The 17,598-nt window shown below is 52.8% G+C and overlaps 1 protein-coding gene across 4 annotated transcripts in view; it reads right to left on the bottom strand.

Moving 5' to 3' along the window:
• The window catches only part of PIK3C2A (phosphatidylinositol-4-phosphate 3-kinase catalytic subunit type 2 alpha), a 780,848-nt gene that overhangs the window by 53,687 nt on the left and 709,563 nt on the right, over positions 1 to 17,598 (bottom strand). For all 4 annotated transcript variants that reach the window (XM_085648082.1, XM_085648085.1, XM_085648083.1 and 1 more), the window contains one exon: positions 14,052 to 14,161. In XM_085648082.1, the coding sequence (XP_085504208.1) occupies positions 14,052 to 14,161 (110 nt within the window). The remainder of the gene's footprint in view (positions 1 to 14,051; positions 14,162 to 17,598) is intronic.

The raw sequence follows: 17,598 nt of genomic DNA, 5'->3' as shown, positions 1-17,598 counted from the left end.
TACAGGGGACTTGAAAAGAGAAGGCTGATCAGGAAGCCGCAAGAAGGCAGAGATGGCAGCAAGATAACCTTTCAGAGTGCCCAGGGCAGAGCCCTGCCGGGCCAAAGAAAGAAGAAAGAGGAGAACCTCAGAAAGAGGGGCGGAAAGGGGATCCACAGCCTTTGCTGTGCACCATGCCACAAATTTGTTCCACCGGCAGGCGTATACCGTCTTTGTGGAGGGACGCCTGGCTGCCAGAATGATATCACAGACTTCAGGAGGCAAGTCAAATGGCATCAACTGCCGCCGCTCAATCTCCACGCATGGAGGTGGAGGCTGGACAGGTTCGGGTGGAGGACCGTCCCCTGCTGCTGCGACAGAAGATCCTCCCGAAGGGGCAGACGTATCGGAGGATCGGTCAGCATACTGAGTAGCTCGGGATACCAGTACCTTCGTGCCCAATCCGGAGCCACCAAGATGACTTGGGCCCGGTCGTGCCTGATCTTCTTCAGCACTCTGGGCAGAAGTGGTATAGGCGGAAAGGCGTACAACAGACCGCAACTCCACTCGTGACGAAAAGCGTCGCCGAGCGAGTGCCGCCTTGGAAATTCCAACGTGCAGAACTGCTGACATTGCGCGAATAGATCTAACCAAGGCTCTCCCCACTGCTGAAAGAGACCTTGCGCCACTTCGGAGTTCAGACGCCATTCGTGATCCATCATGCACCGGCGGCTGAGTTTGTCTGCTCTGGCGTTCAGAGAGCCCGCCAGATGTTGAACCACTAGGGTGACGCCCTGGTGTTCCAGCCACGTCCAGAGGCGCAGAGCCTCCTGACAAAGGGTCCACGACCCCACCCCGCCCTGTTTGTTGCAATACCACATGGCGGTGGTGTTGTCCGTGAACACCTGCACGACACTTCCCCTGACAGAGGGAAGGAAGGCTTTCAGTGCAAGTCGGATCGCTCTCAACTCCAACAGGTTGATGTGGAGACGAGACTCCGCCGGAGACCAGAGGCCTCTGATCTCCGCCTCTCCCATATGGCCACCCCATCCCAGGAGGGACGCATCCGTCACTACGACATGCTCCGGTTGGGGAAGGGAGAGGCTCTTGCCCTTGACCCAATCGCGGTCCGTGAGCCACCACTGCAACTGCTGTGCAGTGCCCTCCGAGATCAAGACATGGTCGGACAGGTTGCCGTGATGCTGGGCCCACTGAAACTTCAGGTCCCACTGCAGAGCCCGCATGCGCCGCCTGGCGTGATGCACTAGTAGGATGCAGGAGGCCATCAGCCCCAGAAGCCGCAACACTAGCCTGACCGAAACCCAGGATAGAGGCCGAAAGATGGGAATCAGGGCCTGTATATCCCGGACCCGCTGTTCCGGCGGATAGACCCGGAACTGCGCCGAATCGAGAACCGCTCCGATGAAGAGGAGCTTCTGAGAGGGACTCAAGTGTGACTTCGGCACGTTGATGGAAAATCCCAGCAAATGCAGGAGATCCGCCGTAGTCTGGAGGTGGGAGACGACTGTCTGGGGCGAGCCCGCCTTCAACAACCAGTCGTCGAGATAGGGGAAGACTGGAACCCCTGATCTGCGCAGATGAGCTGCGATCACCGCCATCACTTTCGTGAACACCCGAGGGGCACTGGTGAGGCCGAAGGGGAGCACGGTAAACTGAAAGTGCTCTTGGCCCACCGTGAACCGCAGGTAACGCCGGTGGGCCGGCAGGACGGGGATGTGGAAATATGCGTCCTGCAAGTCCAACGCTACCATCCAGTCTCCGGGGTCTAGGGCAGCTAGAACCTGAGCCAAAGTCAACATCTTGAACCTTTCCTTCCGGAGGAAGGCATTGACGTTCCGGAGGTCCAAGATAGGGCGTAGGCCCCCTTTGCCCTTCTTGGGAACCAGAAAGTAGTGGGAATAACAACCACGACCTACTTCTGGGCTCGGAACGCGCTCGACGGCCCCCTTGGCCAAGAGGGCCGAAACTTCCTCGTGGAGAAGATTCAAATGACCCCCCGAGATACGGTGGTGCCGCGGTGGCATGGCTGCAGGGGTCGTCTCGAAGGGGAGGGAGTAGCCCCTTCGGACGATTTGCAGCACCCACCTGTCCGATGTGATGGACCGCCAGTGGAGCAGGTGATGGCGAACTCTGCCTCCCACTGGCGAGGAATGGGCCTGAAAGCTCGGACTAGGAAGGCTTTGAGGCGGATGCTGCCGGGGTGGATGTGGGCTGACCTCGTCGTCCTCCAGAACCGCGTCGGCAGAAACCACGTCCGCGACCGCGCGCAGGTTGGTTCTGCGGCTGGTGGCTAGGCGCACGTGAGGAGGCACCCCTTCCTTGGCCACGAAAGGGGCGAAAGGCGGAAGTTTGCGACCGCGGGGCCGAGAGGCCCAAGGACTTGGCCGTAGCCCGGGAGTCCTTAAAGCGATTCAGCGCACTGTCCGCTTTCTCGCCAAAAGGCCATCAAAGGGCATGTCCATGAGAGTGCTCTGGACATCGCCCGAAAATGACGTGGACCGCAGCCAGGCGTGACGTCTAAGCGCCACTGTGGTAGAAATGGCCCTACCCAGCGAGTCCGTGGTGTCAAGCCCACATCGGATAGTATGTCGCGCTGCATCCCTCCCATCGGCCAGAGCCTGGGTAAGTCGTGTCCGGACCTCCTCCGGACACAGGGGCAGCGTGTCCTCCACCGCATCCCACAGAGAGTGGGAATAACGGTCCAAGAGACAAGCGGTGTTCAAAGACCGCAGGCCCTAACTAAGGGAGGAGAACAGCTTCTTGCCGAACTGTTCCAGTCTCTTGGAATCCCGGTCCGGCGGGGCGGTCGGGAAAGAGGATTGGGAGGTAGAGGCCTGGATAACCAGGCTCTCGGGGGTAGGGTGTTGGGACAGAAAACTGGGGTCGCCCGGAGCAGGGCGGTGGCGCCTGGCGACGTTCCTGTCCACAGGAGGGACTGTGGAGGGCTTGGACCAGGTGCCCTGCAGAACGTCAATGAGGGCCTCATTGAATTGCAGCAGAGGCTCAGTGGAGCTTGCTGCAGACTGAAGCACCTCAGTGAGGACGTTAGTCCTCACAGCCACGGCAGGCAGCTCGAGTCCAAGGACTGCGGCCGCCTTGCGCAGCACCACAGAGAAAGCAGCGCCCTCCTCCGAAGCCACAGTCGGAGGAGAGACGAATCCAGTGTCCGGAGAGGTATCCAGGCCACTGGCCTCCCCCAGTTCATCTGCCCAGTCCTGTGACATTTGAGCCTGAGCGGCCATAGGATCCTCGGATCCCTCCCAGTTGTCCCCATCATCCGATTCCTGGTATACAGGAGGAAGGTACGGAGCCGGACGGTAGACATAATGTGTCTCTAGTGGCGCCGAACGCGGCGTCCATCGATGCCGTAGCGGCGCCGGGTCCGGAGTGGGACTGAACTGGGGCTCGACGTCGAGCGGAGTCGGCGTCGGGGGGGGGGTACCGGTGTCGACGCCGGCGGAGGAGGCGTGACGAGGTCGACCGGCGTCGGCAGGGACTCGGGAACGGGTCTCTCGGGCGCTTGCGGCGTCGAGGCCGGAGCCGTCGACGGCGCCGGAGCCGGAGCCACCGGCAGGCAAGGCAGCCCTGTCGGGTCCGCGGGGCCCGAAGGCGCGCCAGCGGGCGTCGACGGCGGGGCCAGGCTCCTCATGGCCGAGAGGAAGGCACTGACCTCCGCCGGCGTCGCGTCAGTCCCAGGGACCGGCGGGTATGGGGACTTGCGCGGCGCCTGCGGCTCCGCCGGAGCCGCAGGGATGGAACCACCCTGACCCTCAGCCGAGTCGCGCGACCGGCGAGGGGAGTCCGAAGAGCGGTGTCGCCTCTTGGACTTCTTGGAATGCTTCGACTTACCCGAAGACTTGGATCCCGACGACCGATGGTGACGTCGGCTGCGGCTCCGCGACCGATCCTTGGACCTCCTCCTGGACCGGGATCGAGCGGCGCGCGGAGCCGAGTGGCGAATCTCGAGAAGCTTACGGGACCGCTCCCGTCTAGCCTTCGAGGTCAGGGCCTTGCAGTCGGAACACGACTCCGCGTCGTTGTCGAGGCCCAAGCAGTAAAGGCACCGGCGGTGATGGTCCGTAACCGACATCAGGCGGCTACAGTCAGCACAGGCTTTAAAACCAGGCATCCTACCGGCACCGGAGTCGATTGACAAGATCAAAAAGGATCGAAAAAGTTAGTCAAAAAGTGACTAAAGGGGTAGCTCTCCCGGATCTGCGCTTACTGGCGCGGAAAAAAGAAGAACTGACGTCAGCGCGCGAGGGCGGCGTCTAAGTACTCCGACAATGTCATTCCGGCGCACGACGCCGACGATGGACGCGGAGCCGCAGACGACGCCTAGCGACGCGCAAGGGGTATTGCTGACGAAAAATCTTCCGGATCCAGTCTGACGCCTGGGGATATTCTAAGGTGAGGAATCTAACTAACGTGTTTCTTTCAGATATGCAACTTAGTAACAGCATTCTACATTTCGGAATTTCTTTATGCCCCACAACAGGCCAAATAAAATTCATATGAAAGTACATGGATGCCAAAACAGGTCCAGAGGAAGATAAAATAAAGCCTTATCATTTTGGAGAAGGCTGAGTTGTGAAAGCCTTAGCTACTTGCTCCAATGCTGTAGAGACACCTGACTGCTTAAATAATATAGGTTTGCTTAAAAAAAAAAAATGGCCACATGTAGGCACTAAGGTGGCAGCTCAGAAGCGAAGGGATGGAGAAGAGGGTGGTTTACGATCTGGCTCTGATGCCAATACAACATATTCGACCAGTGAACAGGAGATTTATTATGCCCAATAAGAGATCCGGGCACTAAAAACCTGTCCGAACAATGAGGTGCCATAATGATTATCTGACATACTTTAGTCACTTTCAATTCTGCACCACCATGCCATCATGGAAGTAAGCTGGAAGGCATACGAGGTTCTGTTGCCCCACTTGATATGTAGGGTGCCCCCTTACGGTGCAACTTTGCTGCCTATTTAAAATGCATTCAAGGATTGTTCCTAATGAACAAGTTACTTACCTTCGGTTACGATATATCTGTAAGAAACATTAGTAGTGATAGATTCCAAACCTTAGAATTACCCCCAGGCATCAGACTGGATCCAGAAAGTTTTCATCAGCAGTACCCCTGCACGTCGGTAGGTGGCGTCGTGCGGCTCTGCATCCGTTGTTTGCGTCGTGGTCACCGAGATGACGTCGCGGGCGCTACGTAGATGCTGCCCATGAGCGCTGACGTCAGTTCTGTACACTACTTTCTGCGCCAGGAACGCAGAGCCATGCAAGATACTGACCACTGCTGCATTGAAACTAGGGCCCTGAAAGGGATGACCTTAACCCTGAAATCAGTTTGCAGAACGGGGAGGATGGGTGAGGCGGTAAGGAATCTATCACTACTAATGTTTCTTACAGATGTATCATTACTGAAAGTAAGTAACTTGTTCATTTGAAAGAAACACATAGTGATAGATTCCTTACCTTAGAATAGATACCCCAGCAATACCAACCCCGGTGGTGGGTCTGCAAACCAAGATCACACTAGGAAGTCCCGGAGAACAGACGGCCAAAGAAACCGTCTCTCAGGACTTGGCTGTCCAGGCAATAATGCTTAGTAAATGTGTGCATTGAGGCCCATGTGGCTGCCTGGCAGGTATCTTGCAGGGGGACACCACGTCCCAATGCAGTAGTGGCTGCAGTGGCTCTAGTGGAATGAGCACGCAGCCCCACGGAGGCTCCTTTTTAGCCATAGAATAAAAGGCTTTGATACACAAGACAACCCAGCGGGAGATAGTCCTCTTGTGTACTGCCCGACCTTTCTTGGTGCCAACATAGCCAACAAAGAGTTGGTCATCCACCCGGAACTATTGTGAGCGGTTAAGATAAAATGGAAGCGCATGTTTTGGGTCTAGACGGTGGAGCCTCTCTTCCTCTCTGAAAGGATGCAGAAAGAAGGTGGGCAAGGTAATGTGAAAGGCCATAACAACCTTTGGCATAAAGGAAAGACGGGGCCTGAGCACAACCTTGTCCGGATGGACCAACAGAAAAGGAGGTTTACAAGAAAGAGCCTGGAGCTCACTCACTTGCCTAGCGGAGGTGATGGCAACCAGGAAGGAAGTCTTCAAGGTCAAGAGACGAAGAGGAAAGTTTTGAAGGGGCTCGAAAGGAGCACACATGAGATAAGTAAAAACCAGATTCAAGTCCCACTGTGACATCACAAACGGAATAGGAGGGAAAAGGTGTGTAATGCCTTTGAGAAATCTATTTACAACCAGGGACTTGAAAAGAGAGGGCTGATCAGGGCGCCTGAGGAAAGTCGAAATGGCAGAAAGATAACCTTGATAGTGCCCAGAGCAGAGTCCTGCCGGGCCAAAAAAAGAAGGAACAAAAGGACCTCTGAAAAAGGGGCAGAAAGGGGATCCACAGCCTTTGCTGTGCACCATGCCACAAATTTGTTCCACCTGCAGGCGTATACCACTTTAGTGGCGGGACACCTGGCTGCCAGAATGACATCACAAATTTCAGAAGGCAAGGAATCAACACACAAAGAGGTGGAGGCTGGACAGGTTCGGGTGGAGGACCAACCCCTGCTGCTGCGACAGAAGATCCTCCAGAAGAGGCAGTCTGATCGGAGGATCGATGCTCATACTGAGTAGCTCGGGATACCATACTCTTCGAGCCCAGTCCAGAGCCACAAGGATGACTTGGGCCCGGTGGCGCCTGATTTTCTTCAGCACTCTGGCCAGAAGTGGTATAGGCGGAAAAGCGTACAACAGACCGCAACTCGCGAGCCAGTGCCACCTTGGAAATTCCAATGAACAGAACTGATGACCTAACCAAGGCTCTCCCCACTGCTGAAAGAGACCTTGCACCACCTTTGAGTGAAGACGCCACTCGTGATCCATCATGCACCTGTGGCTGAGTTCGTCCCCCTGGCGTTCAGTGAACCTGTCAGATGTTGAACCACCAGGAAAACTCCCTGATGTTCCAGCCATGTCCAGAGGCGCAGAGCCTCCTGACAGAGTCCACGACCCCACCCCGCCTTGCTTGTTGCAGTACCACATGGCGGTGGTGTTGTCTGTAAACACCTGCACTACTCTCCCCTTGACAGACGGAAGGAATGCCTTCAGTGCAAGTCGGATCGCCTGAAACTCCAGAAGGTTGATATGGAGCTTGGACTTCACCGGAGACCAGAGGCCTCTGATCTCCGCCTCTCCCATGTGGCCGCCCCATCCCAGGATGGATGCACCCATCACCACAGTAAACTCCGGTTGGCCACTGGAACTTCAGGTCCCACTGCAGAGCCTGCATATGCCATCTGGCATGATCGATCAGCAGGATGCAGGAGGCCATGAGGCCCAGCAGCCTCAGGGTCACCCTGACCGAAACACAGGACAAGGGCTGTAAGATCAGAATCCAAGCCCGACTATCCCAGACTCGTCGTTCGGGAGGATAGACCCGAAACTGCACCGTGTCCAGAACCGCTCCAATGAAGAAGAGCTTCTGAGAGGGAATCAGGTGCGACTTCGGCACGTTGATGGAGAACCCCAGCAAAAATGCAGGAGGGCATCCGTAGTCTGGAGGTGGGAGACGACTGTCTAAAGCAAGCCCGCCTTCAACAACCACAAAAACAACAGTTGGACAGAATGCAGAACAATGTCATACATTCACCCCAGTACAGAGATCTGGGCCTAAATCCATCGTTTTTTTGCTCACCATGCCGTTCCAGTTTGAACCCAGCCATATGCAAATCAGTCTTGACCCTGTGCCTTGTGGGTACAGTCCAACCCGAACTGCCAAGCGAGGTCCTCCCTGGACTGGAAACAAGCATCCTAGGACCGGTTTCGGGGTTTCACCCCTCTTTAGCCAGGATAGCTTGATTCCAGTGGCATGGAGAGCACGGGACCCACGTCTGGGCATACCCTTCCCACTCGGGGTGAAAAATGCAAAAACAACAGTTGATGGACAGAATGCAGAACAATGTCATACATTCACCCCAGTACAGAGATCTGGGCCTAAATCCATCGTTTTTTTGCTCACCATGCCGTTCCAGTTTGTACCCAGCCATATGCAAATCAGCCTTGACCCTGTGCTTCATGGGAACAGTCCAGCCTGAACTGCCAAGCCAGGTCCTCCCTGGACTGGAAAGAAGCATCCTAGGACCGGTCCAGGGAAGACATGGCTTGGCAGTTCGGGCTGGATTGCTCACCATGCCGTTCCAGTTCATTAGTTCTTTTTGCTTTCCCCTATTTCGTCGAAATAGGGGAAGGCTGAAACCCCTGATTTGCGCAGATGAGCTGTGACCACCACCATCACTTTCGGGAACACCCGAGGGGCGCTGGTAAGGCCAAAAGGGAGCATGGTGAAGTGAAAGTGCTCGTGGCCTACCGTGAGCCGCAGGTAGAGTCGGTGGGCCGGCAGGATTGGGATGTGGAAGTAAGCATCCTGCAAGTCCAGTGCTACCATGCAGTCTTGGGGATCAAGAGCAGACCTGATCCAAAGTGAGCATCTTAACTTCTCTTTGCGGAGGAAGCGATTGACGTTCCGGAGGTCCAAGCTAGGACGCAGGCCCTTGTCCTTCTTTGGCACCAGAAAGTAGTGGGAATAACAACCACAACCTACTTCTGGCGTCGGAATGCGCTCAATGGCCCCCTTGGCTAAGAGGGCCGCAACTTCCTGCTGAAGCACCAAGTGATCCCCGGACATGCGGTGGTACCGAGGTGGCAGGGCTGGAGGAGTAGTCTTGAAGGGGAGGGAGTAGCCCCTTCGGACTATCTCTAAAACCCACCGGTCAGATGTGATGGTGCACCAGTGGGGGAGGGGATGGCGAAGCCTGCCGCCCACTGGCGTTTGATGGGCCTGAAAGTTTGGACTAGGAAGGTTTGGAGGCAGTGGTGGCCAGGGTGGATGTGGACTGACCCGCCCGCTGGCCCCTTAGTCCGCCACGGCGGAACCCGCATCCTAGCTGGGATTGTTGCTGCGCAGGCTTGTGGCTCAGTTGCCAACGCTGCTAGACGCCCCTTCCGGTGCCACGAAAGGAGCGAAAAGCAGTAGGCGGAGGAGGGCGGACTGCAAAGAGTCCCAAGGACTTGGCCGTAGCCCGTGAGTCCTTAAACCGCTCCAGCGCCCTGTCTCCTTTGTCGCCGAAGAGGCGACGGCCATCAAAAAGCATGTCCATAAGTGTGCTTTGGACATCCCCCGAAAATCCAGTTGTCCTCAACCAGGCGTGGCGTTGGATCACCACCGTTGTTGCAATCGATCTGCCCAGTGAGTCGGCAGTGTCTAGGCCACAACAAATCATTAACTTAGCTGCGTCTCTCCCCTCTGCAACAGCATGGGAGAGAGCTGTCCGGGCCGCCTCCGGACACTGAGGCAGCACTTGCGCCACCGTATCCCACAGAGAGTGGGAATAACGGCCCAAGAAGCATGCGGTGTTCACGGACCGCAGCGCAGAACTGGCAGAAGAACAAATCTTCTTTCCGAACTGATCCAGTTTCTTGGATTCCCTATCCGGTGGTGCAGAAGGGAAGGCGGTTGGGGAAGCAGAGGCTTGGAAAACCTAGCTCTCAGGGGTGGGGTGTTGGGAGAGGAATATGGGATCACCCGGAGCCGGGCTATGGCGTCGGGCCACGTTCCTATCCACAGGAGCCCCTGTGGTGGGCCTGGACCAGGTGCCCAAAAGAACGTCAGAAAGTGCTTCATTGAAGGGAAGCAGCGGCTACGCAGAAGTAGCTGCTGGCTGAAGCACTTCTGTCAGGAAGTTAGTCCTGACAGCCACAGTAGGGAGCATTAGGTGTAGGGCCTCGGCTAGCACCCTCCTACGTAGCCATGGTAGGAGGAGACAGCATGCCAAGGTCTGGTGAGGTATCCATACCACTGGCTTCCCCCAACTCCTCTGCCCAATCCGTAGGGCCTCGGCCGCCCTACGCAACACCACAGCATAACTAGCATTCTCCTCCGTAGCCACGGTAGGAGGAGACAGCATGCCAAGGTCTGGTGAGGTATCCAGACCAATGGCTGCCCCCAACTCCTCTGCCCAGTCCTGTTCATACTCTCAATCAGCTGCGAGAGGGTCCTCAGACCCCTCCCAGTTCTCCCCTTCCTCCTCAGGCTGGTCAACAGGCCTAAAATAAGGAGCAGGGACATGGGGATAGAAATCCCCAAGCAACGTCGAGAATGGCATCGATCGACGCCGGACCGTCGCCACGTCCACTTCAGGGCTGAAACCGGGGTCGACGTTGTCCGGAGGAGTTGGCGACGTCGGAAGTGGTGCCGGTGGGGTCGACGTCGGTGGAGGTGTTATAAGGTCAACCGGAGTCGACCGGGATCCAGGCCTGGAACCAGGGGGAGTCTTGCGGCGCGGAGGTCGGAGCCGGCTGCGACGCCGGAGCCACCGGTGATGAATTTTGAAGACCCCCAGTCATGACCGCGAGGCCCGAAGGCACACCAGCGGGACCAGACGGCCCAAAGAGGCGAGCCATGGCCGTCGGGAATTCCTGTATTTGGGCTGGAGTAGCCGACGGACCGGGAAGGGCGGGTAGGCCGGCGGCGACTCGACAGGCTCGGCCAGAGCCGCGGGGGAGGCACCACCTGCACCCTCAGTCGCGACTGGCGAGGGGAAGTTGGAGAACGATGACGTTTCTTCGACTTCTTGTGCTTTGCCTTACCTAACCCAGAGTGCGAAGACTTGGATCCCGAAGATCGATGGTGATGACTGCCGGTTCTCCAGCAGCTTTCGGGACCGCTCCCGCACAGACTTCAGCGCCATGGCCCGGCAGTCGGGGCTCAACTTGGGGTCGTGGTCGCGCCCCAGGCAGAAAAGACCCACTCGGTGTGGGTCTGTCACCGACATCATGCGGTGACAGTCCTTGCAGGACTTAAAACCGGGCATCCTAACTGCACCAAGAGTCGAAGACTCAATGAAAATTTGAGACAAAAGGGCCTCAAAAAGTCAGTCAAAAATTGACTGAGGATACCTGCTCTTCCCGGATCTGCGCTTGTTGGCGCGGAAAAAGAAAGAACTGATGTCAGCACGCGTGGGCGGTATCTAAGTAGCACCCGCGACGTCATCTCAGCGACCACGACGCCAACGATGGATGCGGAGCCGCACGACGCCACCTACGGACGCGCAAGGGTACTGCCGAAGAAAACCTTCCGGATCCAGTCTGACGCCTGGGAGAAATTCTAAGGTAAGGAATCTATCACTATGTGTTTCTTTCAGATAGATGTTGAAATGAATTAGTTTAGATTTAGCATCCTCATTTCTGTAACCGGGTGCTAATAACCCATAATGTAGTTATGTTCTCATGGAAGATAGATCAGCATGCTGCCTTACACTGAAAAGCCTAAGCGGGCTGCTTTCAAGGATACGTTTGAAGACAGAAGCCATTCTCATAATTAAAAAGTATGAAGAACTAGCTGACAAGCCTGCAGTTTCCTTTCCGTAAAACAAAATACTTGTGATTTACAAAGAGAGAAGAGCTGTAATTACAGCCATGAGTAGGATGTTTAGTTCCATGATGTTTATGTTGTTAAGCAGGTCTTTCAGAAACCACAGATTATGGGAAATCAGAAAGGTCATGCTCACTGACCAACAAAAAGATCTTTATAAAGTTTTTCAAGGGTCAATTGCATATGATCTCACTATAGGGAGATGGCTAACCTCTGGCCTACACTGGAGAGCAGAAAAAGTGTCTGAACACCTGTTCTCTAAGATGATAATTGTTTAATCTTCAGGTTCATACACAACTTGATGTACTGAACCAGGGAACTGCAAACCTAAATTCTCAAAAGTTGGTCCCCCCACAAGACCTTATTCTTTTGCAGCACTGAACACAGTATCTGATTAACCTGCTAGAATGACTGGTGTAGCCGACAAACCTATGGACTCTCCAGGCCCAATGGAGTGCTCAGTGAGCTAGTCATCATCAGGACGAGCATCGGAGTAAAAAGCCCAGCAAGGCTGAATTCAAGCAAAGCTACAAAACCAGAGACTTTGGGACTTGGGGGTCTGTTCTTGAGGCATCAACAACAAAGACCAAAGATGTGACTGCTCCATCAGACCCTTTATTAAATCCCTCAGCGTGGAAGGAGATGAATGCTTGAAATGTTGTCACCATAGCATAACTCTGGAGGTCATTATGTTAAGGGCAACAATTTCCTCAAGAGTGCATTTCACAGCACCAAACATGGCTGGACACAGACCTGCTGTGTTACATTCCAATCACAGTAGACTAATCTCTGTGTGACTTCCATCCTGTTAACATTCAACGCCATTCCCAACAGTTGTTCTTCTGATCAATATGTAACCTAGGGCTTGTATTGTTTTTAAGTCCCTCATCAGTAGGACATGTCAGTGTTGGAAGGAGACAGGGCAGCTATTTACATCTATTACACATTCGTGGAAGTATCGGATGCTAACTCTAGCAGGACAAGCAAGACCATTATAAAGATCTTGGCCATTTAGAGTATTTTACCAATCCTATTACTCTAGGGGCAATTTCAAGGAAGGAATTAAGAAAAGATGGTATTCTGCTGCTAGATACCCTTAGAATGTCCTCTGAGATCTTAAAACCCACAGTCCTGCATAACCAGATGGTTTTAATTACTTTTAATATTCAACCCTATTTAACCTTTGTTCCTGTGTCATACGACAGGTTTTTATCAACTCGATTTAGGTTGGGGGTCTTTCATTGACTAGTTACTTTTCCCACTATGAACGAATGGTCTCAAGACCTCCAGCCTTGCCCTTGTGATAATACTTCCCCCTCAATCTACGATTCATGTTACTCTTTTTTGCAAATTTTACTCTGTTGTAAGGAGCATGTTTCTAGTACCCATTTTAAAACAGTATGGGCTCCGCCAATGTCGTCCTACTTTCCTGGAAAATGAGAATAGTTCTTTTAGGATAGCAATTTTTCTGAAAAAAGTTTTGAGCAAAGGAAACACATGCTTACCTGATTGTTTTTAATAAGATGATGGCTTCTGTAAGTTTAATACTGTTAACTTTTTTTAATTGGAGTTTATGTAATATTTGATATGAACTTTAATGTATGAAATGTCTAATGTATTTCTAATTGTGTGCTTTTATGATTGTTTATTGAATCAATCGAATAAAGCTTTCTTTGACTTTGACCATTACTGTGAAGTTACACCTTTTTGGAGAGGTGAAACTAGCCAGTTCAAAACAAGCAGACTTCACAATCTTTACATCAGAGAAGATCCTAAGATGTCTCAGGTGGTAGATTGGGCCCAGCCAGCGATAAGGGTGGCATTTAATAAAAACAACTTAAAGCTTTTCATTGTGGAGTGGTGTACTGCCTTTGAGTGTTTCACTCTTGAATATAGGCCCGTGCAAAAGCATGGGATTCATCACCTGTAATTTAGGTAAATACAGCCCTTCAGGGAAAATATGATAAGCTAGTCTATCACAGGTGTGTACCCAGTGTTTTGCTTCGTGGACATTGTAGACAAAGATTCCATATTAGGCCGTAGGCCCTCTTTATTGTTGACCCAGTAATGCTAGTGTAGCTCACACTTTCCACAAGCTGACACTTTGCCCATAATAAGTCTCCCAGATGCAGATACTAAGAAAAGGGTGCTTCATTCATAAATGTGGTTTCCTTTCATTAGAGAAATGTTGGCATGGGCACAGGTGGATGTGATCCTTAAGGACACATGCTCAAGAGTACAACTACAAAGATAGCAGGTTTTGATGGTGTGCTGTAGGTCAAAGCACACCAAGCAAAGTCAGTGACATTCTGTTGAGGAGATTTAAGAGAGCCTTTCCAGTAATCAACTGCATTTGTGGGGGTCACTCTGAAGGAATTAAGGGGTGACGCCGGCAATTGTGTTAGGGGGTATGACATAGGTGTGGGCAGTGCTTCTCTTAGTAACTAACTTGTAATTCTTGAAAGTCCCCTATATGCAGTCCTCCTTAAAGGAAGGGGTGGGATGGACATACAAGTAAAATATGTTAAAACTATGTTCAGCTCTACCTTGTTTCCATGACAGCAGCCCGTTACTTTAAAATCAACCATTGTTACACTCACCAGATCTTTAATGTGCATCACCATAATGAACAGGGTTCCATTTCTATAGGAGATCGATAATTTAACTTTTCCACCGACTTTACCAGAAGCTGGACTCATTGGAGGTGCAGCTAGAAGAAATGAAATCACACACAGGCATTTTTAATTCAGATCTATATGACATCTCATAGTACTACAAGTTACATTACAAAAAGTCTAAATAACAAAATGTCTACTCTACAGAAAAGTTGCAGTTCAATACACCAGTTTCTGAAGAACACACTATCAACCAGGGAGGCACAGGGTTGGGATGTAAAACAATTTGAAATCTCTGTGGTGCAGATATCAACAAGAAATAGCATTACTGTCAAGTAGCTTCTTCGTGTCCATGCCACCAACCGCCTACATTCTCAAACTTGATAAATTTACCAAGCAGTACACAGTTCCTCATGCTAGGTGGTAGGGTTTCAGAATCTCTGCATTTATGACCATCAAAACATAGCTCTTTATTAATTACGTACTCTAGTTAACAAGCTGTTTAAAAAGAGTTGTGGAGACTACAAGTTGGTGACTCATAAGATGATTTGGAAACAAATTCCCTTGCGAACACAGATTCTAAGCCATTGTCTAGTTAAATGAACCACAATACGTTCAGGATGAACGACTGCTCCAACACCGTCGCCCCCTGAAAAATCCTACCAGCAGAGACACCAGCAGAAGAGTCAGCTTGTTCACCCCGAAACTCCGACTCAAAACGCACCTGCCGGAAACTGGAAAACATATGGCACAGCAACAAGACGCCAGACAGTCGCACTGCCCACAAAGACGCCATGCGCAACCACCACCACCTCATCAGGACCGCCAAAAGGACCTCCTTCACAGACCGCCTTGACAACAACGCACACAACAGCAAGGAGCTCTTCACCATCGTGAAGGAACTCTCCAACCCCAGCTCCCACGCCAACGACATCACACCATCGCAAGCCCTGTGCGACTCCCTCGCCACCTTCTTTCACCGGAAAATCACCGACATCCATAACAGCTTCAGACCCTGGACGACCCCTGCCGACCGCGCCGCACCAAACCCACCGCACCCCACCGCCCACGACACCCTGACAACCTGGGCCAACGTGAGCATCCAGGACACAATCAAGACCATGGGAACAATACACTCCGGATCCCCGTCCGACCCTCTCCCGCACCACATCTTCAACAAAGCCAACAATTCCATCGCACCCCACCTGCACAACATCATCAACCTCTCCTTCGAGACCGCTACCTTCCCTGAGAACTGGAAGCACGCAGAGATCAACGCCCTACTGAAGAAACCCAAGGCGGATCCAAGCGACCTCAAGAACTTCCGACCCATCTCCCTGCTTCCGTTCCCAGCAAAGGTCATCGAGAAGATAGTTAACACCCAGCTCACCCGTCACCTCGAAGACAACAACATCCTGGACCCTTCCCAATCAGGATTCCGCAGCAACCTCAGCACCGAGACCGCCCTCATCGCCACCACAGACGACATCAGGATCCTGCTAGACAACGGCGAGACGGCGGCCCTCATCCTCCTGGACCTCTCCGCCGCCTTCGACACCGTCTGCCCCGCACACTACGCACGCACCTCCACGACGCAGGCATCCGTGACAAGGCCCTGGACTGGACCACCTCCTTCCTCTCCGGCAGAACTCAAAGAGTCCGCCTCCCCCATTTCGATCCGATGCCTCCGAGATCATCTGCGGCGTCCCCCAAGGATCTTCCCTCAGCCCGACGCTGTTCAACGTCTACATGGCACCACTAGCACGCATGGCCCGACAGCACGGCTCAACATAATCTCCTACGCTGACGACACTCAGCTGATCCTCTCACTCACCAAAGACCCCCTCACCGCCAAATCCAACCTCCACCAGGGAATGAAGGCAGTCGCAGACTGGATGGAGGACAGCCGCCTCAAACTGAACACAGATAAGACGGAAATCCTCATCCTCAGGTCCAACCCCTCCGCATGGGACGACTCTTGGTGGCCACGTCACTGGGGTCCCTCCCGGCCCCCACCGACCACGCACGTAACCTGGGAGTCATCCTCGACTCGAAACTCTCCATGACCAAACAAGTCAACGCAGTCTCCTCCACTTTTTTTAACACCCTCCGCATGCTCCGCAAGATCTACAGATGGATCCCGACAAACACAAGGAAAACAGTCACCCAGGCCCTAGTCAGCAGCAGACTCGACTACGGAAACGCCCTCAACGCCTGAGCCTCGTCCAAGCTCATCAACAGACTACAGAGAATCCAGAACGCCTCTGCACACCTGATCCTCGATGTCCCACGCCACGATCACATCACCCCCCACCTGAGGAACCTGCACTGGCTCCCCGTCGACAAAGGAATCTCCTTCAAGCTCCTGATCCACGCTCACAAGGCTCTCAACAGCAGACTCTCCTTCTACGTACCCAACAGGATACTCCGCTCCGCTGACCACACCCTGGCTACGGTCCCACGCATCCGGAGAACTACTTCCGGAGGCAGATCCTTCTCCCATCGCGCCGCCAGGACCTGGAACACCCCCCCCCCCCCTCTACCTGCGACAAACCAAAGACCTGCTGACCTTCAGGAGACAACTCAAGAACTGGCTCTTCGACTAATAGCAACAGCATCCCCCCCCCCCCCCCCCCTCCCCCCCACCGCCTTGAAACCCTTTCGGGTATGTAGTGCGCTTTACAAATTATGTGATTGATTGATTGAGAACAGAGTGTGGAGAACTTATAATGATGCAATGGAGAAAACTAAACAACTTGACAGATTACATTTCAAAACATTCTGGTAATAAAAACCATAACAAGAAGAACTGAAAACATAACTTTGCACCATAAGAGACAGAATTTACAAAAATGTAAACCCGCCATAGACCATTTAATAACATTGGATTAAAAAAGAAATGAAAACTTAGCTTTTTGACCTCAAAGCTAGTAGTAATCATAGTATGATGCAGAAAGCAAATTAAATGAATATAGATGGTTGTCCTACTATCAAAGAAAACTGATGCAATAGTTTGCTGTTAACAGTTTACTTACCTTTGATAACAATCTGGTTGATACTCTTACTAACTACACATCCCTCACCTTGTGAATATTCCCCAAGCGTCAGACTGGATTCTGAAGCCTTAAAGCAGTACTCCTAGGCACTGGTAAGTGGCGCCATGGAGCTCCGCACAGACACCGTTCTGCCTCCAGAAGTGAAGAGTGGGGCAGCTTGTAAGAGCCACCCATGCGTGCCATCGTCAGTTGCTTTCTTTAGCTGTCCATGGCCTCCAATGGACAGCCTATAGGGAGATTGGCATGACCAGTGTGCAAGTCTCTAAATTGGGACCTTTTTAGATCGAAAAAGAGTCCCAGTTTACAGAAAGGTTAGGTGAGAGGGTCGGTGAGGTATCTGTGGTTGGATAGAGTAATTGCCAGAAAGATCATTACCAACGGTAAGTAACTTGTTCTTCTAATGGATGCTTCTAATGGCAGGTTTCTCACCTCGGGACTTGATACCATAGCAGTACCACCCAAGGTGGTGGACTTGT

This window comes from Triturus cristatus, chromosome 3_2, assembly GCF_964204655.1.
Source record: "Triturus cristatus chromosome 3_2, aTriCri1.1, whole genome shotgun sequence".
Lineage (NCBI taxonomy): Eukaryota > Metazoa > Chordata > Amphibia > Caudata > Salamandridae > Triturus > Triturus cristatus.
Note: the sequence above shows the minus strand (reverse complement) of the source record. Positions and strands in the feature narration are given on the sequence as shown.